This window comes from Mauremys mutica, chromosome 3 (assembly GCF_020497125.1).
Source record: "Mauremys mutica isolate MM-2020 ecotype Southern chromosome 3, ASM2049712v1, whole genome shotgun sequence".
NCBI classification, from domain to species: Eukaryota; Metazoa; Chordata; order Testudines; family Geoemydidae; genus Mauremys; species Mauremys mutica.
In genome coordinates, this window is record NC_059074.1 from 198,961,767 (window position 1) to 198,984,614 (window position 22,848).

Sequence of the window (22,848 nt, forward strand, 5' to 3'; positions counted from 1 at the left end):
AAATGATATACCCAAAATAGAAGAAGTCCAAATGGGGAGCAACAAAAATGACTAGGGATACAGAGAGATTTCCATATGGGTAGAGAATGGGAAAGAATAAGACTAGAGAAGAGACGAATATGAGGAGACATAAAAGAGGTATATATACAATAACGAAGGGTACACCCAGTAAATTGGGATTGCCTATTTACATATTTTTCATAATATGAAAACAAAGGGACACCCAATAAAATTAAAAGGCAAGACATTTAAAACTAATAAAGGCATATCCTTAAAAAATAAAAAGAAAAAAAAGAACCCACAATGTACAAATAACCTGTGGAACTCACTGACACAAGATATAATTGATGCCAGTAGGATTGAAAAAAGGGCTAGACATTTATACGGATAATGAGAACATCTACAGTTACAAGGATATGATCATGTATAAAGGGATTTCAATCCTTATACTTCAGGACATAAGACAACCACGCAGGGCCTGGTCTAGTGCCCTCTAGTGTCCATGGAAAGGATTCTTCAATGGCCCTTAATTATCTGGGTTTAGGAGAAAATACCTTCTATGAGCAGGTTCTGTATAATGCACCATTCTGGGGTGAAATCCTAGTTCCCTTGAAGTCAATGGCAAAACTCAGATTGAATTCAATGGAGCCAGGGTTTGATCCATGGGGTTTTATAACTTCTGAAGCATGTGGTGCTGGCCAGTGTTGGGGCAGGATATTGTAGAAAAATGGATCAGTGGTTTGCTTGTATGAGGGTCTGTCTATCTCATTTATCTGTAACAACAATGTGAAATTATATCACTTGGAGTCAGATCCTCAAAGGCATTTAGGTGCCTAACTCCTATTGCAATCAGTGGAAGGTAGGCACCTAAACACCTTCAAGGATCAGGTCTTGGTTTAAAATATGAGAACCTCTCTATGAAAAGGTTAAGGATGCTGGACAGAATCTGTCCAGTCCTTATGTGGATGCACAAAGTGTGTGTGTGTGGGGAGGATTTAAGGTGTTTTCCCCCAACACATGCATGGTTTGCCCAGGCACAATTGCTTGCTCTGTATTTGGTGTGCAATTTGGCAGACTCGGAAATGTTATTTTTCTAAATAAAAGTAAATTGCAGGAAATCCAAAACCAATCAATACTCAACAGACTGATCAAGGCTGTCATTACAAACACAGAAACCCATAATTGTCTATAATAGGATTGTAAACTGGCTTTTAAGTTAAGTTTTAGCTGGAATAAGTTTATAAAGTTATTTCAGCCCAAGCCACGTGAGAAGCACATGCCTCCGTAAATACCACCCCTGAGGAATAAGTGAATAGCAAATAACCCAGCCAAAACAATTTTGTGTAAGTTAATAATGAGCTAAGAATTTTATAGCTTCAGTTTTCACATGTATTTTGTAATTAGAACGTGACTGACTTTTTAAATAAGTCACATACATACATATCCAACCAATCAAAAGAACAATAGATTAAAGGATTCATTTGATGAGTAAAAAACAATGTAGATCCAATGTATGCCCTGCCAGTAGTGCTAGTGTTTTTCCATGATAGGCAGCATGAATGACAATATAAATGAAAGTGCCAGCAAGTAAGTGCAGCAAGTGTGCTTAACATTCCTGGGCAGGAAGAACAAAGAAGAAAAGAGAAAGACAAAGAGATTTTACATCTATTAACTGTTTTGGGGTTGTGTTTTTTTGCATTCAGTTGAATAACATGTTAACTACAGCATATGTGCACAAGCTCAGTTTAGGAGGAGTTCATTAACTCTAGAAAAAAACAAAGCAAAAGGCGTATCTCATTCCAATCCCTGACTCAGAAGGGCACAGGGCCAGATCCTCAGAGGATGCAAATGGACATAGCTCCTTTGACTTTAGCGATTCAACAGGCTCACTCACGGTGGAAGAGCCGAACATTGATTAGTTTGGTGATCTTGCAAGGGAGATGGTTTTGATGTCATCATTGTCACCGAATGCAGCTGTGATCATTTAAAACCATATTCCAGGCTTTCCAAAAGGTATTCATCATCATTCTCATTCCGCAGCAGTCTCTGCTAGGGCTGTGCAAGTAAATGAGTTTTTGATTCACTGGGCAAACTGAAAAATGGAAAGAAAAAACGTGTTTGGGTTGTTAAAATGTTTGGGAAACCAAAAAAACACACAAAAAAAAATAAAAATAGTTGTGCATCAAATGAAAATATTTCATTTCATTTTTTACTTTTTTAACTTTTGTCTAATTTTTTTAATGCAATTGAAGTACATTGGAAACAAAGGTCATTTAAACTCAAAAACGTTGAAACATTTTTAATGTAGAAAATGTCAAAATGAAACCTTTTGATTTTTTGTCAGAATTCTTGTTTTTTGGACTGAAACAATTTGGCAATTTAGACATGAATTCAGGAAATGTTTTGGTCAATCTGAATCTGCATTTTTCAGCAAAACAAATTTTTGTCTGAAGTACTGTACTCAGCTCTATTCTCTGCTCACCTTTGATGATGATCAGCAGCAGGAGTGAACCAGAGCCATAGCTCTTACACAGGAGTGGAGCAATGTCCGAACCAGTTTCTCACATCACTTAAATATCTGAGCCATCCCACTGAAGTGAATGCTCAAAGTTAGACACATGTTTAAGTACCTTGCTGAATCAGGGCTTCTGTTCTAATCAAGGATAAGGATTACAATACCTGTGCATCCAGGCTCTGGGGTTTTATCTTATGCTAGATACGGGTTTAAAGGATTTTCCTTCCTTTTCTAGGTATTTTAAATTCCATTTCTCCTGGTCTACACAGAAGCTAAAATAAATGAAATTACTACTGAAATATTGGAGAGAGGCTTCTTTAGCTGGATATTTTAGACAGTGAATCCTGAGTTTGGCTATGTCTATACTACGGACCTTATAACGGCAGAGATGTACAGTTGAAGTTCGGTCGCTGTAAGGTCTCCTGGGTAGCTGCTCTATGCTTGCGGCAGAGAGCTCTTCTGCTGGCATAATTAAACTACCCTGAACAAGTGGTGGTAGCTATGTTGGCGGGAGACGCTCTCCCACCGACAAAGCACTGTCCACACCAGTGCTTCACATTCCCAACTGACAAAATTTTGCTGGCAAAAGTGCTAGTGTAGACAAAGACTTTTACCTCTTTGCTGCATCTGTTCGTAGTTATGGATTTGATGCAGTGGTGGTTTTTTTAAAACTGTGAACACTGTATGGAAGTATTTTTATTTTTATTTTTTTTACTGATATGCATCAGGAACTGCTGGCTTTGCTCCTTTTCTGCATAAAGATAAAGATGTTATGTGAATACAAATAATATGAACATTTTAAACCTGACCATTAAGATTTCATCTGGATTTTTCTATAGATTTTTATTAGTGCTTATGTGTGTCAATCACCATTGGTAGCAATAAAACATACATGATAATCCTCTACTAATCCTTGAGTTGTATCCAAAAGGCTAGAGTAGCACAACTTGCTATTTTATTATCTGCTCTACCCTATGTGAAAAGTACACATGCCCTTGGGAAGTTTACATGGGAAGCTTAGAAATCAAATGATCAAATCCAATCCAATTAGCTACATCTCACCTTGGTATGTGAATAATAGATCTAAATGAGCATCTAAAGTACAACATGGTTACTTTAAAAATCCTGACTCTGGAAAAGGGACCAGAGAGATCTGTGAGGACTTTTGAGCAACATATAAAGATTTCCCTTCTCTTCCCTCTTGAATTCTGTGGTGGGTTTAGGAGGGAAGGGCTATAAAATTGTGGAATTTTTAAAAGACTTTTCTTTTGTTTTCTGTTCTCCTTGGCTGCGTTCGTATATTTTAATGCCATGTAATAGTAACGCACAAGGAGAACCATTCAAAATATTTAAAATCTTTATTAAAAACAGAACTGTCATTTGTTGCCACTGGACCAAAGTTTATAGAAAACCCATAAAAGCCTACAATGGCTGACAGGGTTGTAACCATCACTTTTATTCAAATTTTTAAAGGACTGTAACAAGACTTTAAATTATCTCAGTGAATATCTCAGCCGCTTCTCGGGTCTCTGAGCTAAGAGGTGAAAACATTATCTAAATGTTGTACTGTTTTCATATCCCAAACTTGCAGGCACCCACCATCTCTCTGTCTTTTCTGTCTAAGTTTTTATATGATCCTGATCTCTGTAGTATCTGAACACCTCCTAGGAATCTAAGAGGAAACAACAATAAATCTCTCTCTCACTCAGCAGAGAGGGAAAACACTTTAGTTAGATTATGGATGATTTCTCCATATAGGCTCTGATTCAGCAAAGCACTCAAGCATGTGTTTAACCTTCTCTGACTTAACATGAACATCGCTGCTAAACTGGCCGTCAGTGATGTCACATGATACTAGCATATGCTACATAAAACCTCCTAGGATCAAATTATTAAATTTAACAATAGGAAAAAAAAGAGGAAGAAGCCAAGATTAGTGGCAGAAGTTCAGCATCCAGATCGCTGGCCACTCTGGAAGAGTTGGATGCGTGTGCATAAAGGAATGGGAATTCGTAATACAAAAACATTTGTGAATTATGATTTCCCACCCCCACCCCAAAAAAGAAAAAAAGGGGGGATGCTTTTTGACAAAGACAGAACCACGTTAGCTTTCAGATTCCTTGAACACAAATATTTTGAAGGAGTTCTATAGCCTGTGACTGTATTACACAGCAGGTCAGCCTAGTTGATCACAATGGCCCGTTCTGGCCTTGGGATCTTTGAAAAGTATGGCTGGTTTATTTTGCTTCCAAGATTGCATACACCTGCAGGCTCACTCGCACCCATCCACCCACTTACTTTTATAGTCTGTGTTGAAGGAAGGAATTTTAAGGACTTACATGAGATTTGCTGTGTGTGTGGGGGCGGGCGGATTAGAAGGTATGGGGAACATTAGGATTTAGAACAGAATGAGTCCTTCATCGAGGGACAGGTGGCTAGATTTGATGATTTACTAGTCTGCCCCCTTATAGACTAACAGATGTTTTTGCAGCATGAGCTTTCGTGGGTGAATACCCACTTCTTCGGAAGAAGTGGGTATTCACCCACGAAAGCTCATGCTGCAAAAACATCTGTTTGTCTATAAGGTGCCACAGGATTCTTTGCTGCTTCTACAGAACCAGACTAACACGGCTACCCCTCTGATACTAGTCTGCCCCCATCTCTAATGTTTAAGATTCTGCAAAAGTTTGCAGTAATTGGCAGTAAATTCCTGTGTCACTGGAATTCATGGATTTTCTCCACCTATGAATTTCTGTTTCCAACTCCAGTTTATAAAAGGGATAATATGTTTTACCCCAAATTCTGGCCAAGAGCAAGATCTCAAGCTTCTACACAACAGAAATCAAACCTGCTGATGAGTTTAATCCAGACTAATCAAATAGTCCATGTGAATTGCTTGTTGATAGAAGCACAGCTATTAGAATTTGCGATTGATTGATGGATATTGTATCTAGTAAAATGAGCACCAATATTATTATCAGGCCAGTCAAACGAGTCACTGGATTCTGAAGTAAAGTCATGCATGGAAGATTTTAAGAAAGGAACATTTAAATATGTTTACATAGAAAATCACTGTTAGCCATCAAAGAATCCAACAGTAATTTGGTCTGCACTATGTATGCTGAGCTTTCCCTTAACTATCTTTGATCTTGAGAGGAGTCTTGCCTGATCTTGAGAAGTAAATATGTGGAATACAAAAACAAACAATGAAAACTGTAATATGTCATCATCCTTTTAAAATCAGATAAAATGTTCTCTTCAGAATGTGAACATCATAGGACTTCATCTCGTTACAATGGAAATTCTTTTTTTTTTTTTCCTTGTGAAGAACTGGGGAAATTCATCTTGAACAAATACCCTGCGCACACAGAGTAAACTGACTGATCACAGTCTATTCTCTATTAGCCTAAGAAAAGTATCCCGCAGAAATTACAGCAACGTCACCCTATCTGGAGGGCAGTATATCTTAGGCCATTCGGAGTATCTATTATTGCCAGGTTTTATCTGTCTCCAAAGGGAAGCGATGTCTGACCCCGAAGGAAGGTCAACAACTTAATTATTGTACTCAAGACAAAGCTGCTTTGTGCACAGGAAATGAAAGCAAAATAGGAGCACTTTGAAAAGAGAGACATTTTGCTCTCTGAAATAAATGAGACTTGCAGAATCCAATATTCTTTTCATCCCAAGCAGCATCCTGACTAGATGTTAACTGATGTGCATCCTGCAAACAGGGGAAATCCAGCATCCTTCCTGCCTTTGGAACACAAGAGTTGTAGAAGGATGAAGCTACTCGGAAGACAGTAACATAAAGGATTTTACACAGGGTGGGTTTTTAAGGCTTTTTGCACTGTGTTTATACCCAATTAGAAGACCAAATACACTTCCTTTGGAGACCCAGCAACCACAGGGAATATTCTTATAAAAACACACACTCTCTGTACAAGGGCTATTGGGGAAAGGGAGGGGTGTGGCACAGAGAGGGTTCAGCTGGTGATTTCTCTTCCCCCTTGTCTTGTTGGAAATTAATAACTAATTATGTGGAATCTGCCATTTAAAAATGAGAAGGGGCAGGCGCAAAGTCTGTCTTAGCAAATGGAAACATTCCCTCTCCTGGGTTTGGGATTTTGTTGGGAGGATTCCAGGGGACAGCCCTGTGAGACTTGGCCCTGGGAGAAGGGTGAAGCTAGGGAGGTTGTGGGGAGAAGGCTTGGAAAAGAAAAACTATGGTAGGAAGAAGTCCAGGGAGGCAGCACCAAGGGCTGGGTATTGGAACCCAGCATAGGGGGAGAGGGTGGGCCTGGGTTTCCCTACTAGTCACTAGGGAAGTTGGCATGAGGCCCCTGAGATGGGGCTAAGGATGACTGAGAGCCCTGAGTGAAGGGGCGTAAAGACTGCAGTGCCCAGAGTTTGCATGCTGAAGAATCCAGTGTGAGGATTTGACAGGTATTTGTTGGCTTTTGTGAATCCCATTCTGAATCCCTGTTCGTTGTGTAGGCACTCCCTTAGGCTTTGTGAATGCCAATGCTTTTTCAAGGCCCCTAAAAGTTAGGTGTGACAATGCTCAGCATCACCATGCCCAAGTTCCTTTGTGAATCTAGCCGTAGGAGTCTCAGTAACTTTTAGAGTGCGCTGAATGTAGAGTGAACAGATGTCCCAATTTTATAGGGACAGTCCTGATATTTGGGGCTTTGTCTTGTATAGGTGCCTATCACCCCCCACCCCACTGTCCCGATTTTTCACACTTGCTGTCTGGTCACCCTAACTGAATGAGGCAGGGGCCTCATGGAAAAACGAATATGTGGCATTGTAATTGAAGACCGTATCATAATGCACATGCACAAGGCGGGGGCATTAAGGTTGTAAGGACAACTTTAACTGAGCCAATTCCTAAGTTTTGAGTACTTGATTTTGCAACCTTAGCATTCTTTTAATGTAGTGTTTGGTATGTAATAAAGAATATACAACCGGGCTCATTCTATTTTGCATGGTTTAAGTCCAGAAACTCTTCTTTTACCATTTAGCCCCTGCACATTTAAAGCATTTGGAACTGCTTTTAGATTTTTCTTGCTTTGTTTCGTCAGTAGTTACAAGATGCTGAGCTGCTCTAAAACTGGAATCCCTTTAAAGTAATTGATTGTGATAACTAGTAACCTTCACAATAAAATGATCACTGCTGGGGTGAAATAATGCACATCAGAGGGAAAGGAATGAACTGAGCTTCAAAATCAAAAGCTGATGCTTTCTACCTTTTTCTAGGTATGGGGAATTATGGACAGATTGTGTTGACCACGTGGACTTTAATCCCAGCCTACAGCGTGGCTGGGAATGAAACAGCCCGACTACTTACATTACTCTGACATATTGCATCGATTCAAACAAATAGATTTAAAATATGGAGGGTTGGATTTTAATTTGTCTACATGTGTGTATTTACAAAGAGCATAGCATACATAGAGGCCAAAGCTTTTGCAGTCACTACTTTCCAGGATACAATCCCCCATCTACGTTCTTTGTTCCCAGATGTATGGTCTTGCATTTGGCTGTATTAAAACACGTTATTCAAATGAGCCCAGTTTACCAAGTGATACAGATTACTGACCTGCCTTATTCATTGCTTACCACTCCACCAATCTTTGTCAGCTTCAAATTTCCTAGCGACAATTTTATATTTTCTTTCAGATCATTAATAAGATATTGCATACCACTGAGCGAAGAACAGATCCCTTCAGGACCCCATTAGAAACACCCCTAGTGGATAGTGATTCCCCTTTTACAATTACTTTCTGAGATCCAGTTTTTAATTCACTAGATATGGACTACCTTGACTTTGCAGAGTGCTAATTTTTTAAATCAGAATGTCATGCAATGCTAAGTCGTACAGAAGTCTGTTATTATACCAGCACAATTCCCTTTACCTGCTAAACTTGCAATCCCACGAAAAAATGTCAAATGTATTTGTCAACATGTTTTCCATGAACTATGTTGAGTGGCATTAATTTTGGTGCCATCTGTTGTTTACTGAGTGAATCCATATCAGCCTATAGTTACCTTTTTTCCAGGCCTCTAGAAAGTCTCCAGTATCCTCTGAATCAAGGGGCTCAGAAAAGACTGTGCTGATATAAAATTGAGAGAGCTCTGTAGGCTACAAGAAGAGAGAATTGGCTCAGATGCTTGGAAACAGCTGCTGGTTTCAACTCAGTCTGTATAGCATTGAATTGCTTCAGTTCTTGGGGACAGCTATGCTAACATAGTCCTTTCTGGCTTTGGTTTATGTGTGTTCCTCTCCCTGAGTGTCACCTCAATTTTTTGAGGTTCACACGAGCCCAAAATCTCAAAGCAAAATTCACTCAGAGTTTTATCTACTCATGGATCAAAACCATGTGAAACTATTAAGCTCTGTCTGGTTCCCACCTGTAACTATAAATTATCCTTGGTTCAGTCTAAATGTGGCCCCAGTTTGCACGTATCAGCACAACTGGCCTGAGCTGCAGGTTTTTAATAGGCAAAACAAGTAAGCATCATCTGGCTTCAGTATGAAACTTTTCCACTGCTCTAACTTCAATCACTTTCATGGTTACAGAGGCAGCACTACAGAAGTTAAAGATGGAGAAGACTTTATCTTTCAGCCTGTCTCCACCCCTGCAAAATTGTTCTTGATGGTGCATTTTCAAGTGTTTTGCCCAGTCTAGTTTTAAAAGTCCCTAGTGATGTGGACTCCACCCTTACCCTTGGGCGAGTATTTTAATTTCTGCAGTGTGATACGATACAGGATGAAAGATGCAGTGGATGTAAAGCATAGGGAAGAATGGTCTGGATTCAGGACCAACAGATGCTGGCTACATCAGATATTCACATTAAGGACCATCACAGAAGAATGGCGATAGGCATGATGGGGCACTACAGAAGTCCTGGCTATCCATTGCAGCTAAAGGAGCCTCCAGTTGTAATAGCCTTTGTGCCACTGGGCCAAGCTTCAGCAGCCGAGAGAATGGGATTGTCCCAGTGCAACGACTCTCTCATTTTAATCAACTTCACGCACACGTCATGCATGCACATCTCTCTCTTCATGCACAGAAGAATTTATAGAATAGCAAGTTTGCATCTTCATCAATGTCACTGATTGTTTTTTGAAAGGCATTCAACAGCGTGCACAGACAGACAGATGTAGAATATTCTTCAGTCCTACAGAATCCCAGCTAAAGTTGTCAACATCATTAAAGCCATCTTCAGAGATGCAAAGTGCTCTAAAAGCAGGGCTGGCTCCAGGCACCAGCTAAAGAAGCAGGTGCTTGGGGCGGCCAATACCAAGGGGTGGCCCTCTGGCTGCTATTGGGGCGGCAGGTCTGGGTCTTCGGCGGCAATTCAGCGGCGGGTCCCTCAGTCCCTCTTGGAGCAAAGGACCCGCTGCTGAATTGCCGCCGAAGAGTGGAGTGGTGCGATCATGCTGCTGTGGCTTTTTTTTTTTAATATTTTATTTTTTTTGTCGCTTGGGGTGGCAGAAAACCTGGAGTCGGCCCTGTCTAAAAGGATGATCAACCAGACATCAACTGGCGTGAAATTGGACTGCATTTTAACTCCTACATTGTTTGGCATTGCCATAGACTGGATATTAAAGAGGTGTATTAGCAAAACAAAACAGGTATAGAGTAGATAAATGGTAAGTGCACATCAGGGTTTAATACAGTTTAACTAATCCACTTTAAATTCACACTTTAGGTAATTTGGATTAATTTTCCTCAATGTCCCCATGTAGACAAGTTCTTACTCAGGCCTGGTCTACACTTAAAACTAAGGCTCAGAGGTGTAAAATATCCTCACCCCGAGCGCTGTAGCTACTGATCCAAGAGCTGGTGTAGCTGTAGCTAGGTCAATGGAAGAAGGCTTCCGTTGGTCTAGCTACCATCATTTGGGAGGTGAAGTTCCTACAATGCTGAAAAAACCCATCCTGTTGTTAGTATAGACATAGACGGGGTTACAGTCCATAGCTATGCTGCTGTACCATAGTGTCAACATGGCTTATAAGTAGTTTCTAGGAGTTACTTCCTACTTACCTCATTGAGATTATGTGGCTCTGAGATTTGTAGTTGTAGAATGAATGGGTGTGGGGAGATGGGAAGGGAATGTTAGAAGAAGATCATGTGAATTTCTCTAACATTTTTCATAGAAGAGATCGTAACATTAATATGAGTCAGACAAAATATTTTGTTTTTACTTGGCAAAGTGGTGGAACAACTTAAAGTGATAGGCCTAATTTCATGCACTTGACAACTTTTGAGATATTTAGATTTCCATGGTTTTCTTTAAACCCAAGTTTATGGCTGGAAAAAGTAAAATTTCCCCTTGAGGCAAGAACAAAATTTTGCTTCATCAGAGGCTTTTTGGATAGTTACAATCTACTGAAAGCTGGGGGTTAGAATAGAAACTGGTACACAACCATATAGCTAGAGTGGTTATTGCCAAGGCTGCAATAATAAGCAGCAAACTGTATATGAGGTCTGGGGTAAAATTACAAAAGCACATAAATGATTTAGAAGCCTATATCCCATTTCCAAAAGTGACTTAGGTTTGTATCCCCAGATCCACAAATGTTTTTTGGGTGCTATTGTAATTCAGAAGAGTCTCGCTTGGCTGCCACTTGAACACATAGGTGCCTAAACTCTCTTATCACTTGAGTTTTTGCAGTAAAAGTTTCCTAGGTACTATGTTCCTGCCTCCGGGCATGTACACTACTGTCTCCCTGCAGGCATCTGGACACCTGTCTCCGACCTGAACCCCTAAATGCAATCCAGGAACTAAGGGAAGATAGGCAGAGGAGCGCCTATCTTGTGTGTGGGGCCTGATTGGATGGGTGTGCTCAGAGCCATCTAACTCCACACAAAACAGCCTGGGGTGGTGGGGGGGGGAGGAGGAGTTGACCGTCTCTTATAATGTGTAGCCTACCAGGAGCTGGAAAAACGCTTGGTCAGATTCCCACCCCCACAACCTGTGTCGCGAGAAGAGATATGAAAAGGGCTCTGACACCTCTGCGGTGAGTGCCCTAACCAATGGGCTATAGATTCTTTTTCTGTCCCAATTAATATTTCATTCCTGCTGGCTTTGTAGATCCCATTCTAAGGCAACTATGTCTCCCTGTTCATTGTATAGAGAGCCAAGGCACCTAACTTAGGCTTTGTGGGTTACAATAGTGTTCCCGTTATTTTTCTAGACAGTGCGACACTCAGTGTTGCTCTGCTTCCGTCCCTTTGTGGATCTGGGCTTCAGAGTGGGACCCAAGGTCTTATGTCCCCTAATGGAATTCCCCACCTTGAGTCTCCCCTGTAAAATGCATGGGGAGACTTAGGCACCTATGACTGGCATTCAGAAAAGCCAGCACACCGCAGGCATCGCTGCTAAAATATAGGTGCCTTGGGGATATTAACAGTGGAACTTAGGTGCCTAGGGACTTTAGGCTCCTACAGGGGTAGGCAGCAGCTGAGCAGGGGTTTTGAAAATGCCACTGGCACCTAAATGCTGAATGTAGCAACCTAACTGCCATATTAGGCACCTGAGGGTTCAATTCTCAAGGAGGTATTAGGTGGTTGAATCCGACTGACTCTCTGAGACTTATGCTCAGAAGTTCCAACGTTTTTGAAAAATGGGACTTAGACCCCTAAGTCACTTTGACACTTTTGAAAATTCCACCTCTGGTCTCTTGCTTCCTGGGTCAGAGGAGAATGAATACTTTTCCCTCCAGCGGGGCCTCTGGCCTGAGCTCCAGAGGCCATTCCATCCAGCCCTATGTGGCCAAGAGGAAGCTGATTCCTGGGGGCCAGGTTGAGGAGGAGCTGTGCCACAGCGGGAATCTCCACAGACACATGGAATGTGGCACTTCAGGAGCTCAAAAAGAGGCGCTTGTCAGCTGTTGTGCCATTGGCTGATCCACTGAGGATACCATTTTAGATGTTAGTAACGTGATCAGCTGCGAGGAGAAAGTGTGCGCCTGTAAGCTCCACCCAGGGGTACTTTAGAGCATGGGTATGGACTCCATAAAGCAGTGAAATATTAAATACATGAGCCTGATTTACTGTCATGTTACTCTGATTTTATGCCTGTGTAACACCACTGAGTTCAGGTGGCAGGAAGGATCTGGATTCAGGCTATAGCTGTCTAGATAAGAATTCGCTGGGGTGGGAGAAGCTTTCAGGTGTCACAAAGCCAGTGGAGCTGGTTTCTGTTGTAGCATTCCCCCCTCTCCTCCCCCGCCATGGGATTAGGGATCATGGTAGGGCAGAGAGGGTGGCTGCTGGAGGTGGGCATGGGTGTGATGAGGGCTAATTCTCCTTAGGTTTGCTCTCACACCAGGGCCAGCTCAGCCTGGCTCAAACAACCGGGGAGCCATAACTGGCTTCCCAATGCCTCCCTCCCTTCTCATATGCAAGAGATAATTTAAGGACACAATCCTGCACCAATGCCATTGACCTCAACAGGAGCTGGATCAGGCCCTATATCTCTGCTCTGCTAAGCCTCTTTTTATAAGTGGGGGGAAAAACTAAATGTTTATCCCAGCCTCCCAAGTGAGGCCAGCAGATTCCACCCTCCCATAGCATAACTGATTTCTGCCTGGGTGCCTTAGCTTAGAGAAATAAATAAAACCACAGGGCAAGAAGACTGACCCACTTTTACAGGAAAATGGGATGTCCACTCAAAAACGGAAGCCTCACAGATTTCTGAAGAGGCCTGGTAGGTATAAGGATGGCAATTAAAGGGAAAGGAAGGAGAAGTTAGCAGTTGTAACACCATTGAGGAAGGAGAAAGGACAGTATGACTATCACTGAGGTACAACCTTCCAATGGATGCATCTGATTCCAGTCTGACCATTCCTGCTCTTTCTTCTTGAGGAAAATATATTCTTCTGAAACATTAGCCTATCTTCGATTCTAAAGATCTCTGAAATCAGACCCTTAATTATAGAGGAATAAGAAAGCCTGAATGCTGAGTTCACATTAGGAGAAATCAAGCAGGAGAACAGTTCTTTGATTATTGATCTTTCTTAGCAGATCCCCTATAGCAGGCCTGCACAACATGCGGCCCAGGGGCCGCATGCGGCCCGCGTGGGCTCACTGTGTGGCCCGCAGGGGGTGAGTAGGCAAGCGGCGGGTGAGGGAGGGGGGCTGAAGAGGCAGGCGGACAGTGGCGGGGGGTGAGTAGGCGAGCCAGGAGGGGTGGGGGGCCGAGGAGGCGAGTGGGCGGGCAGTAGTGGGGGGTGAGGAGGCGAACCAGGAGGGGTGGGGGGCCGAGGAGGCGAGTGGGCGGGCAGTGGTGGGGGGTGAGGGGCTGAGGAGGCGAGCGAGGAGTCAGTGGCTGACCTGCTCTACTGATCTGGTCTGGCCCCCATCCCCTCTCCAAGGGTTGCAGCTGTCTGGAGGTGCTGCCTTCCACGCCTTCCTCAGTCACACCTCGTTCATTCAACAGGGCAGTTAGGGGAAGATCTTATTCTACTTCTAGCAAAAAGACATTTTTCTTTTATCTTAATTATACTACCTTAGGGGCCTGCTATAACATATTACCAAGGTTCAATACCACTGTTTCGGTGGGACAGCACTGGGGAAGGAGGATTTGTTTTCGTGGGGTGGGCAATGCTGGGGGGGGGAGTATTTCAGGGGGGCTGGGTGGTGCTGGGGGGTGTTGTGTTTCAGGGGGGCTTGGCGGCGCTGGGGGGGTCGGCGGCGCTGGAGGGGTTTGGCCCTCAGCTGTTTTCTTTGGAGTAATATGGCCCTCACTGCTTTACGAGTTGTGCAGGCCTGCCCTATAGATTTCCACTAAACATACAGTAGATTCAGCTGCTTGCCCCAGTTCTTGTGAATACAGACCTAGTCAGAATAAGGGACCCCCCCTTGCCATCTTTGTTAGGGGTACGTCATATCTGTTTTCTTAGAACATTCGTTTCCTTTCATCAGGAAGAATGGTGTTCACAGATACAATCTTTACATGGACAGAGAGGGTCAAACTTTGTGCATTTTCCCTAAATCCGCACTTCCCCTACTTTCAGCAGTACAAAACTACATAATTACAGAACAGCTCAGCTCTGCTTTTAGGGTTGGATGCAATCTCAGCTTTTTCTTTCAAGAATAACTCTCTTTCTCAATATTATGTAGGTGGAATTGTTCTACAGTCATTAATGAATATTCAGAGGCCCAGCTCCTCAGCTGGTGTGAATAAAACTGTATAAAAAGTAGTGAGAGAGGAAAATCCAACCCTTAGATCTTGTTCCAGCAATTGGATCTACATGGGCCTGCGTGGAGTGCCATTGACTTCATGGAGGTGCAGGGTTCCAACTGCAGAGTCAGAGTTTCCTTGTGAATAAATTTATGTCCTTTAGTTGTGAAAGTCTCGTTTGTGCCTTACCTGACGACTCTGCTTGTATTGGGCTCTCCCTGCAGCCACTGAAGCTTCTCTACCACTCATGCTCAATCTTGTTGTGGGAAGGCCACCTGTGTGGAAGAGAGAACTGTTCAGTGCATTGACCCCATTCAGTTCTTGGTTTCTCCACTGAGATTGCAAAGAAGGATAGCTAGTTAGCACCAGACGTAAGGTCTCTTTCTATAAGTCTATAATATATAACTAAGCTATTGTTGTATTTAAAGTAAATAAGGTTTTAAATATGTTTAAGAAGCTTCATTTAAAATTAAATTAAAATGCAGAACCCCCTGACAGGTGGCCAGGACCCGGGCAGTGTGAGTGCCACTGAAAATCAGCTCACGTGCCGCCTTTGGCACACGTGCCATAGGTTGCCTACCCCTGGTCTAAACGAGGGTCCAGATTTCTGACCTGTCTACCAATAATGCAAAATCTGGACTTCAGGCAGGAAACAGTGAGACCTATTCATCAAATAACAACCAGTTTGCTGTGACCTTTTGGACTCTGCCTGCAGCCTAGGTAGATGAACCTGTAATGCTCTCCACAGTACTCAATCCCACCTGGCTCAGCCGTGAGACATATATATATATGATATAATTAAGTGAAACCATTAAGGTTTGGTCACCATAAGAGCTTACTCCTGAAAGCATAGAAATCCACTGAAAATTCATCTGTTTAATGTGGGCAACTGGAGTAGTGCTGATATTTCAAATCTTTCAGTCCTTGTTTGCTTTGCTTCCCCTACACCTAGAATGTGGCTCTGTTTCTGTCCACACATGCATGTCCAATGCAGCAGCAAATGGCAGTGCAGTTTATATGGGATATCGGAAAATAAGGGTATTTTCTAGGGCTGTCGATTAATTGCAGTTAACTCACACAATTAACTCAAAAAATTTAATCGTGATTTAAAAAATTAATTGTGATTAATTGCAGTTTTAATCACACTTAAACAATAGAATACCAATTAAAATGTATTAAATACCGGTATTTTTGGATATTTCTCTATACTTTCAAATATATTGATTTCAATTACAACACATACAAAATGTACAGTACTCACTTTATATTGTTTTATTACAAATAATTGCACTGTAAAAATGATAATCAAAGGAAATATTTTTAAATTCACCTCATACAAGTACCGTAGTGCAATCACTTTATCATGAAAGTGCAACTTACAGTTACGTAACAGCACTCAGAAACAAAACAATGTAAAACTTCAGAGCCTCCAAGTCCACTCAGTTCTACTTCTTGTTCAGCCAATCACTAAGTCAAACAAGATTGTTTACATTTACGGGAGGTAGTGCTGCCGGCTTCTTATTTAACAATGTCACCTGAAAGTGAGAACAGGCGTTCGCATGGCACTTTTGTAGCCGGTGTTGCAAGGTATTTACATCCCAGATATGCTAAACATTTGTATACCCCTTCATGCTTCGGCCATCATTCCAGAGGACATGCTTCCATGCTGATGATGCTTGTTTAAAAAAAAAAAAGCATTAATTAAATTTGTGACTGAACTCCTTGGGGGAGAATTGTATGTCTCCTGCTCTGTTTTACTTGCATTCTGCCATATATTTCATGTTATAGCAATCTTGGATGATGACCCAGCACATGTTGTTTGTTTTAAGAACACTTTTCCTGCAGTTTTGGCAAAACACAAAGAAGATTTCTAAAGATAGCTACAGCACTCGACCCAAGGTTTAAGGATCTGAAGTGCTGTTCAAAATCTGTGGGGGATGAGGTGTGGAGCATGCTTTCAGAAGTCTTAAAAGAGTAGCACTCCGATGTGGAAACTACAGAACCTGAACCACCAAAAAAGAAAATCAGCCTTCTGCTGGTGGCATCTGATGCAGATGATGAAAGTGAACATGCGTCAGTCTGCATTGCTTTGGATCGATATCAAGCAGAACCCCTCATTAGCATGAATGCATGTCCTTTGGAATGGTGGTTGAAGCATGAAGGGACATATGAATCTTTAACACACCTGGCATGTAAATATCTTGCAACACCAGCTAAAACAGTGCCATCTGAACATCTGTTCTCATTTTCAGGTGACACTGTAAACAAGAAGTGGGCAGCGTTATCTCCTGCAACTTGTTTGTCTGAGTGACTGGCTGAACAAGAAGTAGTGGACTGGACTGAGTGGACTTGTAGGCTCTAAAGTTTTACATTGTTTTATTTTTGAATGCAGTTATTTTTTGTACATAATTCTACATTTGTAAATTCAACTGTGTATGAGGTGAATTGAAAAATACTATTTCTTTTGTTTTTTTTATAGAACAGATATTTGTAATCAAAAATAAATATAAAGTGAGCACGGTACACTTTGTGTTCTGTGTTGTAATTGAAATCAATATATTTGAAAATGTAGAAAACATCCACAAATATTTAAATAAATGGTTTTCTATTATTGCTTATCAGTGCGATTAATCGTGCGATTAATCACGACTAATTTTTTTAATCGTTTGACAGCCCTAGTATTTTCTTAACTGCTATGCTCCAGGAAGGAACAATAATAATACACAAACCCAGATGAAAATCTAAGAATCCACTTTCTATTAAATAATCACTATTAACATTAGGCTAGTGGTGCCAAATTCACCCTGGGTGTAACTCAGCTAACATCAAAAGAATCATTCCAGGAACTAATTTGTCCATGGGATCTAAATGAAGATATAACATGCTCTCACAAGAATGACCATCTTACACACTCTGCAGAGAACCAATCTAAACAGACTGTGTTTTGTGCAATAAATATGCAACAGAAGTGTACAATGAGCAAACACGCTGGCCAAAACATCAGGTGGTATAAATAGGCATAACTCCATTGACGTCTAGAAAGCCATTGCAATTTATATCACCTGAGAATCTAGCCAGCTGCCTCCTCCATCCCAAATGGGAGATCACAGAATACATTTTATTTAGCACCAACGTGATGCTCTACCCCCACCAATGTGCGAGTCCTTTGCTAATAAAAGCGGAGAGAAAGCAACCGGAGTTAGAATTTGTATGAGAAGCCAGGTAACCAAAGATCTACATCAAATGGCAGTATTAATGTGCTAATTCCTCCCTCCTCCCCCATCTCCCTCCCGTTCCCACCCTCCAATGGGCTGCCGGGAGGCTTGTTAACTATTAAACAAGAAACACACAGCGGTATTGTTTGTTTTTGTAGAATGCCCCCGTCTGATTTAATTACAACATTGTACAAGTTTAGTGAATTTTCCCATCAGTGCAAACTCCAACATGGGATCACGTCATTAAAAAAAGGGCCTATTTGTCAGCTGTGACCTAAGAGTGTTTTTGTCCCAAGCGTGTTATCTAATCCTTTGCTGAACATTCCTTTTGATTGTGAGCTACTGCACAGCCTCATTTCCATCAGGAAGCTTTTTCACTATGGCTACCCTAAACATGCCCTTGTTTAGTTTAAGGCCTATAAGTCTTGGGGGCAGATTTTAAAAGGTATTTAGTGGCCTAATCCCCAACGATTTCAATCAGGCACCTAACTCCCATTGATTTATACAGTATCATCGGTCCCCCTCCCTCCCCGAATCGAGATCTTTCTATGTTTTCTTTCTCCTGCACTGGCAATACCGCTGCCTTTTGATACTACTTGACTATTTGATCAGCAGAACTCTTTATTTCAGTTTCCAGTTCATTTAGGTTAGGGAGGTGGCCAAGTACTGACTCTTGTGCATCTGTCCCCACCTCAGAGATTAATCAAAGAGGCTGATAAAGGAGGTGCTGTTGGCATCATGAACAGGTCTGACTACCAAAAGGAGGCCGCCAGACAACTCTCCAATACCAAATTCTACAGGCCACTTTCCTCAGATCCCACTGAGGAATACACTAAGAAACTGCACCATCTACTCAGGACACTCCCTACACTAACACCGGAACAAATCAACATACCCTTAGAGCCCCAACCAGGGTTATTCTATCTACTACCCAAGATCCACAAACCCGGAAATTCTGGACGCCCCATCATCTCGGGCATTGGAACTCTCACTGAAGGACTGTCTGGATATGTGGACTCTCTACTCAGACCCTATGCCACCAGCACTCCCAGCTATCTCCGTGACACCACTGATTTCCTGAGGAAACTACAATGCATTGGTGACCTTCGAGCAAACACCATCCTAGCCACCATGGATGTAGAGGCTCTCTACACAAACATCCCACACACTGATGGAATACAAGCTGTCAGGAACAGTATCCCTGATGATGCCACAGCACAACTGGTTGCTGAGCTCTGTGCCTTTATCCTCACACACAACTATTTCAAATTTGATGACAATATATATCTCCAGATCAATGGCACCACTATGGGCACCCTCATGGCCCCACAATATGCCAACATTTTTATGGCTGACCTGGAACAACGCTTCCTCAGCTCTCGTCCACTCACGCCCCTTCTCTACCTACGCTACATTGATGACATCTTCGTCATCTGGACCCATGGGAAGGAGACTGGAAAAATTCCACCACGATTTCAACAGCTTCCACCCCACCATCAACCTCAGCCTGGACCAATCTACACGGGAGGTCCACTTCCTAGACACCACGGTGCAAATAAGTGATGGTCACATTAACACCACCCTACACCGAAAACCTACCGACCACTATGCCTACCTTCATGCCTCCAGTTTCCATCCCGGGCACACCACACGATCCATTGTCTACAGCCAAGCACTGAGGTACAACCGTATCTGCTCTAACCCCTCAGACAGAGACCAACACCTACAAAATCTCCATCAAGCATTCTCAAAACTACAATATCCGCACAAGGAAATAAGGAAACAGATCAACAGAGCCAGACGTGTACCCAGAAGCCTCCTACTGCAAGACAATCCCAAGAAAGAAACCAACAGGACTCCACTGGCCATCACATACAGTCCCCAGCTAAAACCCCTCCAACGCATCATCAGGGATCTACAACCCATCCTGGACAATGATCCCACACTTTCACAGGCCTTGGGTGGCAGGCCAGTCCTCGCCCACAGACAACCTGCCAACCTGAAGCATATTCTCACCAGTAACTGCACACTGCACCATAGTAACTCTAACTCAGGAACCAATCCATGCAACAAACCTTGATGCCAACTCTGCCCACATATCTACACCAGCGACACCATCACAAGACCTAACCAGATCAGCCACACCATCACCGGTTCATTCACCTGCACGTCCACCAATGTAATATACGCCATGCCAGCAATGCCCCTCTGCTATGTACATCGGCCAAACTGGACAGTCTCTACGGAAAAGGATAAATGGACACAAATCAGATATTAGGAATGACAATATACAAAAACCTGTAGGAGAACACTTCAACCTCCCTGGCCACACAATAGCAGATCTTAAGGTGGCCATCCTGCAGCAAAAAAACTTCAGGACCAGACTTCAAAGAGAAACTGCTGAGCTTCAGTTCATCTGCAAATTTGACACCATCAGCTCAGGATTAAACAAAGACTGTGAATGGCTTGCCAACTACAAAACCAGTTTCTCCTCTCTTGGTTTTCACACCTCAGCTGCTAGAAGAGGGCCTCATCCTCCCTGATTGAACTACCTCGTTATCTCTAGCTTGCTTCTTGCTTGCTTATGTATACCTGCCCCTGGAAATTTCCACTACATGCATCTGATGAAGTGGGTATTCACCCACGAAAGCTCATGCTCCAAAACGTCTGTTAGTCTATAAGGTGCCACAAGATTCTTTGCTGCTTGTACAGATCCAGACTAACATGGCTACCCCTCTGATACTTCCCAGTCTGAGAATTAATAATTTGCCACAAGTCTTGTCTCTGATTTGGGGACCAACGCTGCAGTAATGTTTTGTTTTCCACTTTTTTCACCTACATTATTTTTCCTTAGATTTTAACTGCTAGTCCATAGCTTGGTTCTCCTCGTTCTCCCTTTCTCCATGTCCCCTGTCCTCTCTCAGCTCCTTAAACAGGTTCCTGTGACCCCCCCATTAGTATTTGTTTTATGCATCAGAACCCATGCTGCTGTCCTTATTCTGTAACTTCAAAGGGAGTTTGGTCAGAAAAGGGATAAAATTTGCTATTTAGTTTTATTTTATGACTCTTCCTTGTGGATTTACCTTTGATTTTAATATGCAGTTGATTGGCCTGGTGCTAGCTAGACAAGGACTCTGGAAATATTATGCCCATTTTTAATAACGCTGTAACGAAGGAAACAATTTTTATTTCCTGAACAAATGGGGCCATTGTGAAAGATCTTTGGTTGGAGTGAACCAGCCTAGCATCATTGCAGCGACACCAACTTATACCAGCTTGGGATCTGGCCCCGGAAATCAAGTACCCATGGATCCAGTCCCATGGATCCTTTGCAAACCAAAGTTCTGCCTGCCCTGAAATATCTGGCACTATATGTAAATGTGTCAGTTCACTGGTTGCATTAGTTCTGGGGAGATAGTGAATTTCTGAGTATTCTCTGCTCCCGCTGAAGCTTTAGCTTCCTTTCCTTTAGAAAGATGAGAACAACATGATGACGACGAACTGGCTATATATGAGAATATACTCCATGTTGATCTATGTCGCACAGAGGAGTGCACTGGAAAGGACATAAATAAAATCTTCACAGAGCAATGCAAATATTTCCCCTTCAAGGACCTGGGGGTGGAGGGAATCAAAGTCAATTTACATCCGCATGGGGGTATTTAGAAGGATATTTGTAATTCGCCACATGGGCAGCCACACTGTCTGGTAACCCTTGAGATCATTTGTGGCAATGTACATGACATTAGATAGATGGTCACTGAAGTGAGGAAAAAACCTCAGCCTTCCTTTTAAATGCTAATGGTTCCATATGGATGGGAACTAAACTTCTTTTTGTTGGTGGCAGTAACTGATAGTGTTGATAGAGGGAAAGAAATTGTGTACCTTATTGTTAACTCACACTCTGTTCCAGCAATGCCTGCTTGTTAACAGTGGCCTAATTCTGTATGTAACAAATCTGACTGAAAAGATCTTCAAGATCAAAGGGCTTTGGCTGGGTTACAAACACCATGAAAATAGTGAAGGATTATTCTGTCCTGGCATGCCAGGCAATGGTTTATCATTTAAAACGAAATAGTCTAAGAAGGGTGTGAGAGATCTTGTTATTCATATTATCACCTGTTGGCTGAGTAAACACTCAGGGCTTGTCTACATGTGGATGCTCAAGAACATTAATATGAATTACTAAAAGACATGGATTAGTTAAACTGCATTAAACCCCTGAGTGGACACTTTCATTCAGAATTAAAGTGGCCTTAATTAATTTTAATTCTTAAAGAGAATGTCGACACAGAAGTTTCATGCAATTTAAGTTATCCACCTTGAATTCACACCTTTAATAATTCAGATTAATTTTTCTATCTCCATGTAGACAAGTCCTAATAGTAAACACCTGTTTTATGATTTGACTGCCAAACTTCTTCTGAGAAAGAAGGAGAAAAACATATTTCCTGAGCTCTGGTCTACACTAGGAAATTAGTTTGGTATAACTATGTTGCTCAGGAGTGTGAAAAATCCACATCCTGTAAACCAACCTAATCCCTGCTGTAGACCCATCAACCTAGCTACTGCCTCTCGGAGAGGTGGATTATCTATGTGGATGGGAAAAGCCGTCCCGTTGGCCTAGGTAGGGTCTTCACTGAAGTGCTACAGCTGCTCAGATGCAGCATTTTAAGTGTAGACAAGCCCTGAGATTCAGATGTAGAGCTCCAAGCTAAGACACATAGGGTTTATATGCACATCTTGTTTTCCTCCAGTAAGTCTTCTGTGCAAATGGAAGGGTATACTGGCTGCGTAGTATTAACCCGAAAATTATTGGTAACATGATGCCGGTGTGGCAGAAAAGGTGAGCTTTGGGTCAAAGTGCATTCAAGTTATGATCCTATTCAGCTGAATAGCAATGAGACAATGCACCTTTCAGAA

The 22,848-nt window shown here is 42.2% G+C and overlaps 1 protein-coding gene across 6 annotated transcripts in view; it reads right to left on the reverse strand.

Annotated features, from left to right (window-relative positions):
• Window positions 1–22,848, reverse strand: part of ISM1 (isthmin 1) — a 107,885-nt gene that overhangs the window by 81,018 nt on the left and 4,019 nt on the right. For 3 of the 6 annotated variants that reach the window (XM_045008592.1, XM_045008594.1, XM_045008593.1), the window contains one exon: window positions 14,900–14,985. In XM_045008592.1, coding sequence (XP_044864527.1) covers window positions 14,900–14,985 — 86 coding nt within the window. Of the gene's footprint in view, window positions 1–1,524; window positions 2,093–14,899; window positions 15,044–20,088; window positions 20,123–22,848 lie in introns of those variants that run through there. The other 3 variants (XM_045008596.1, XR_006577718.1, XM_045008595.1) reach the window with 3 other exon arrangements.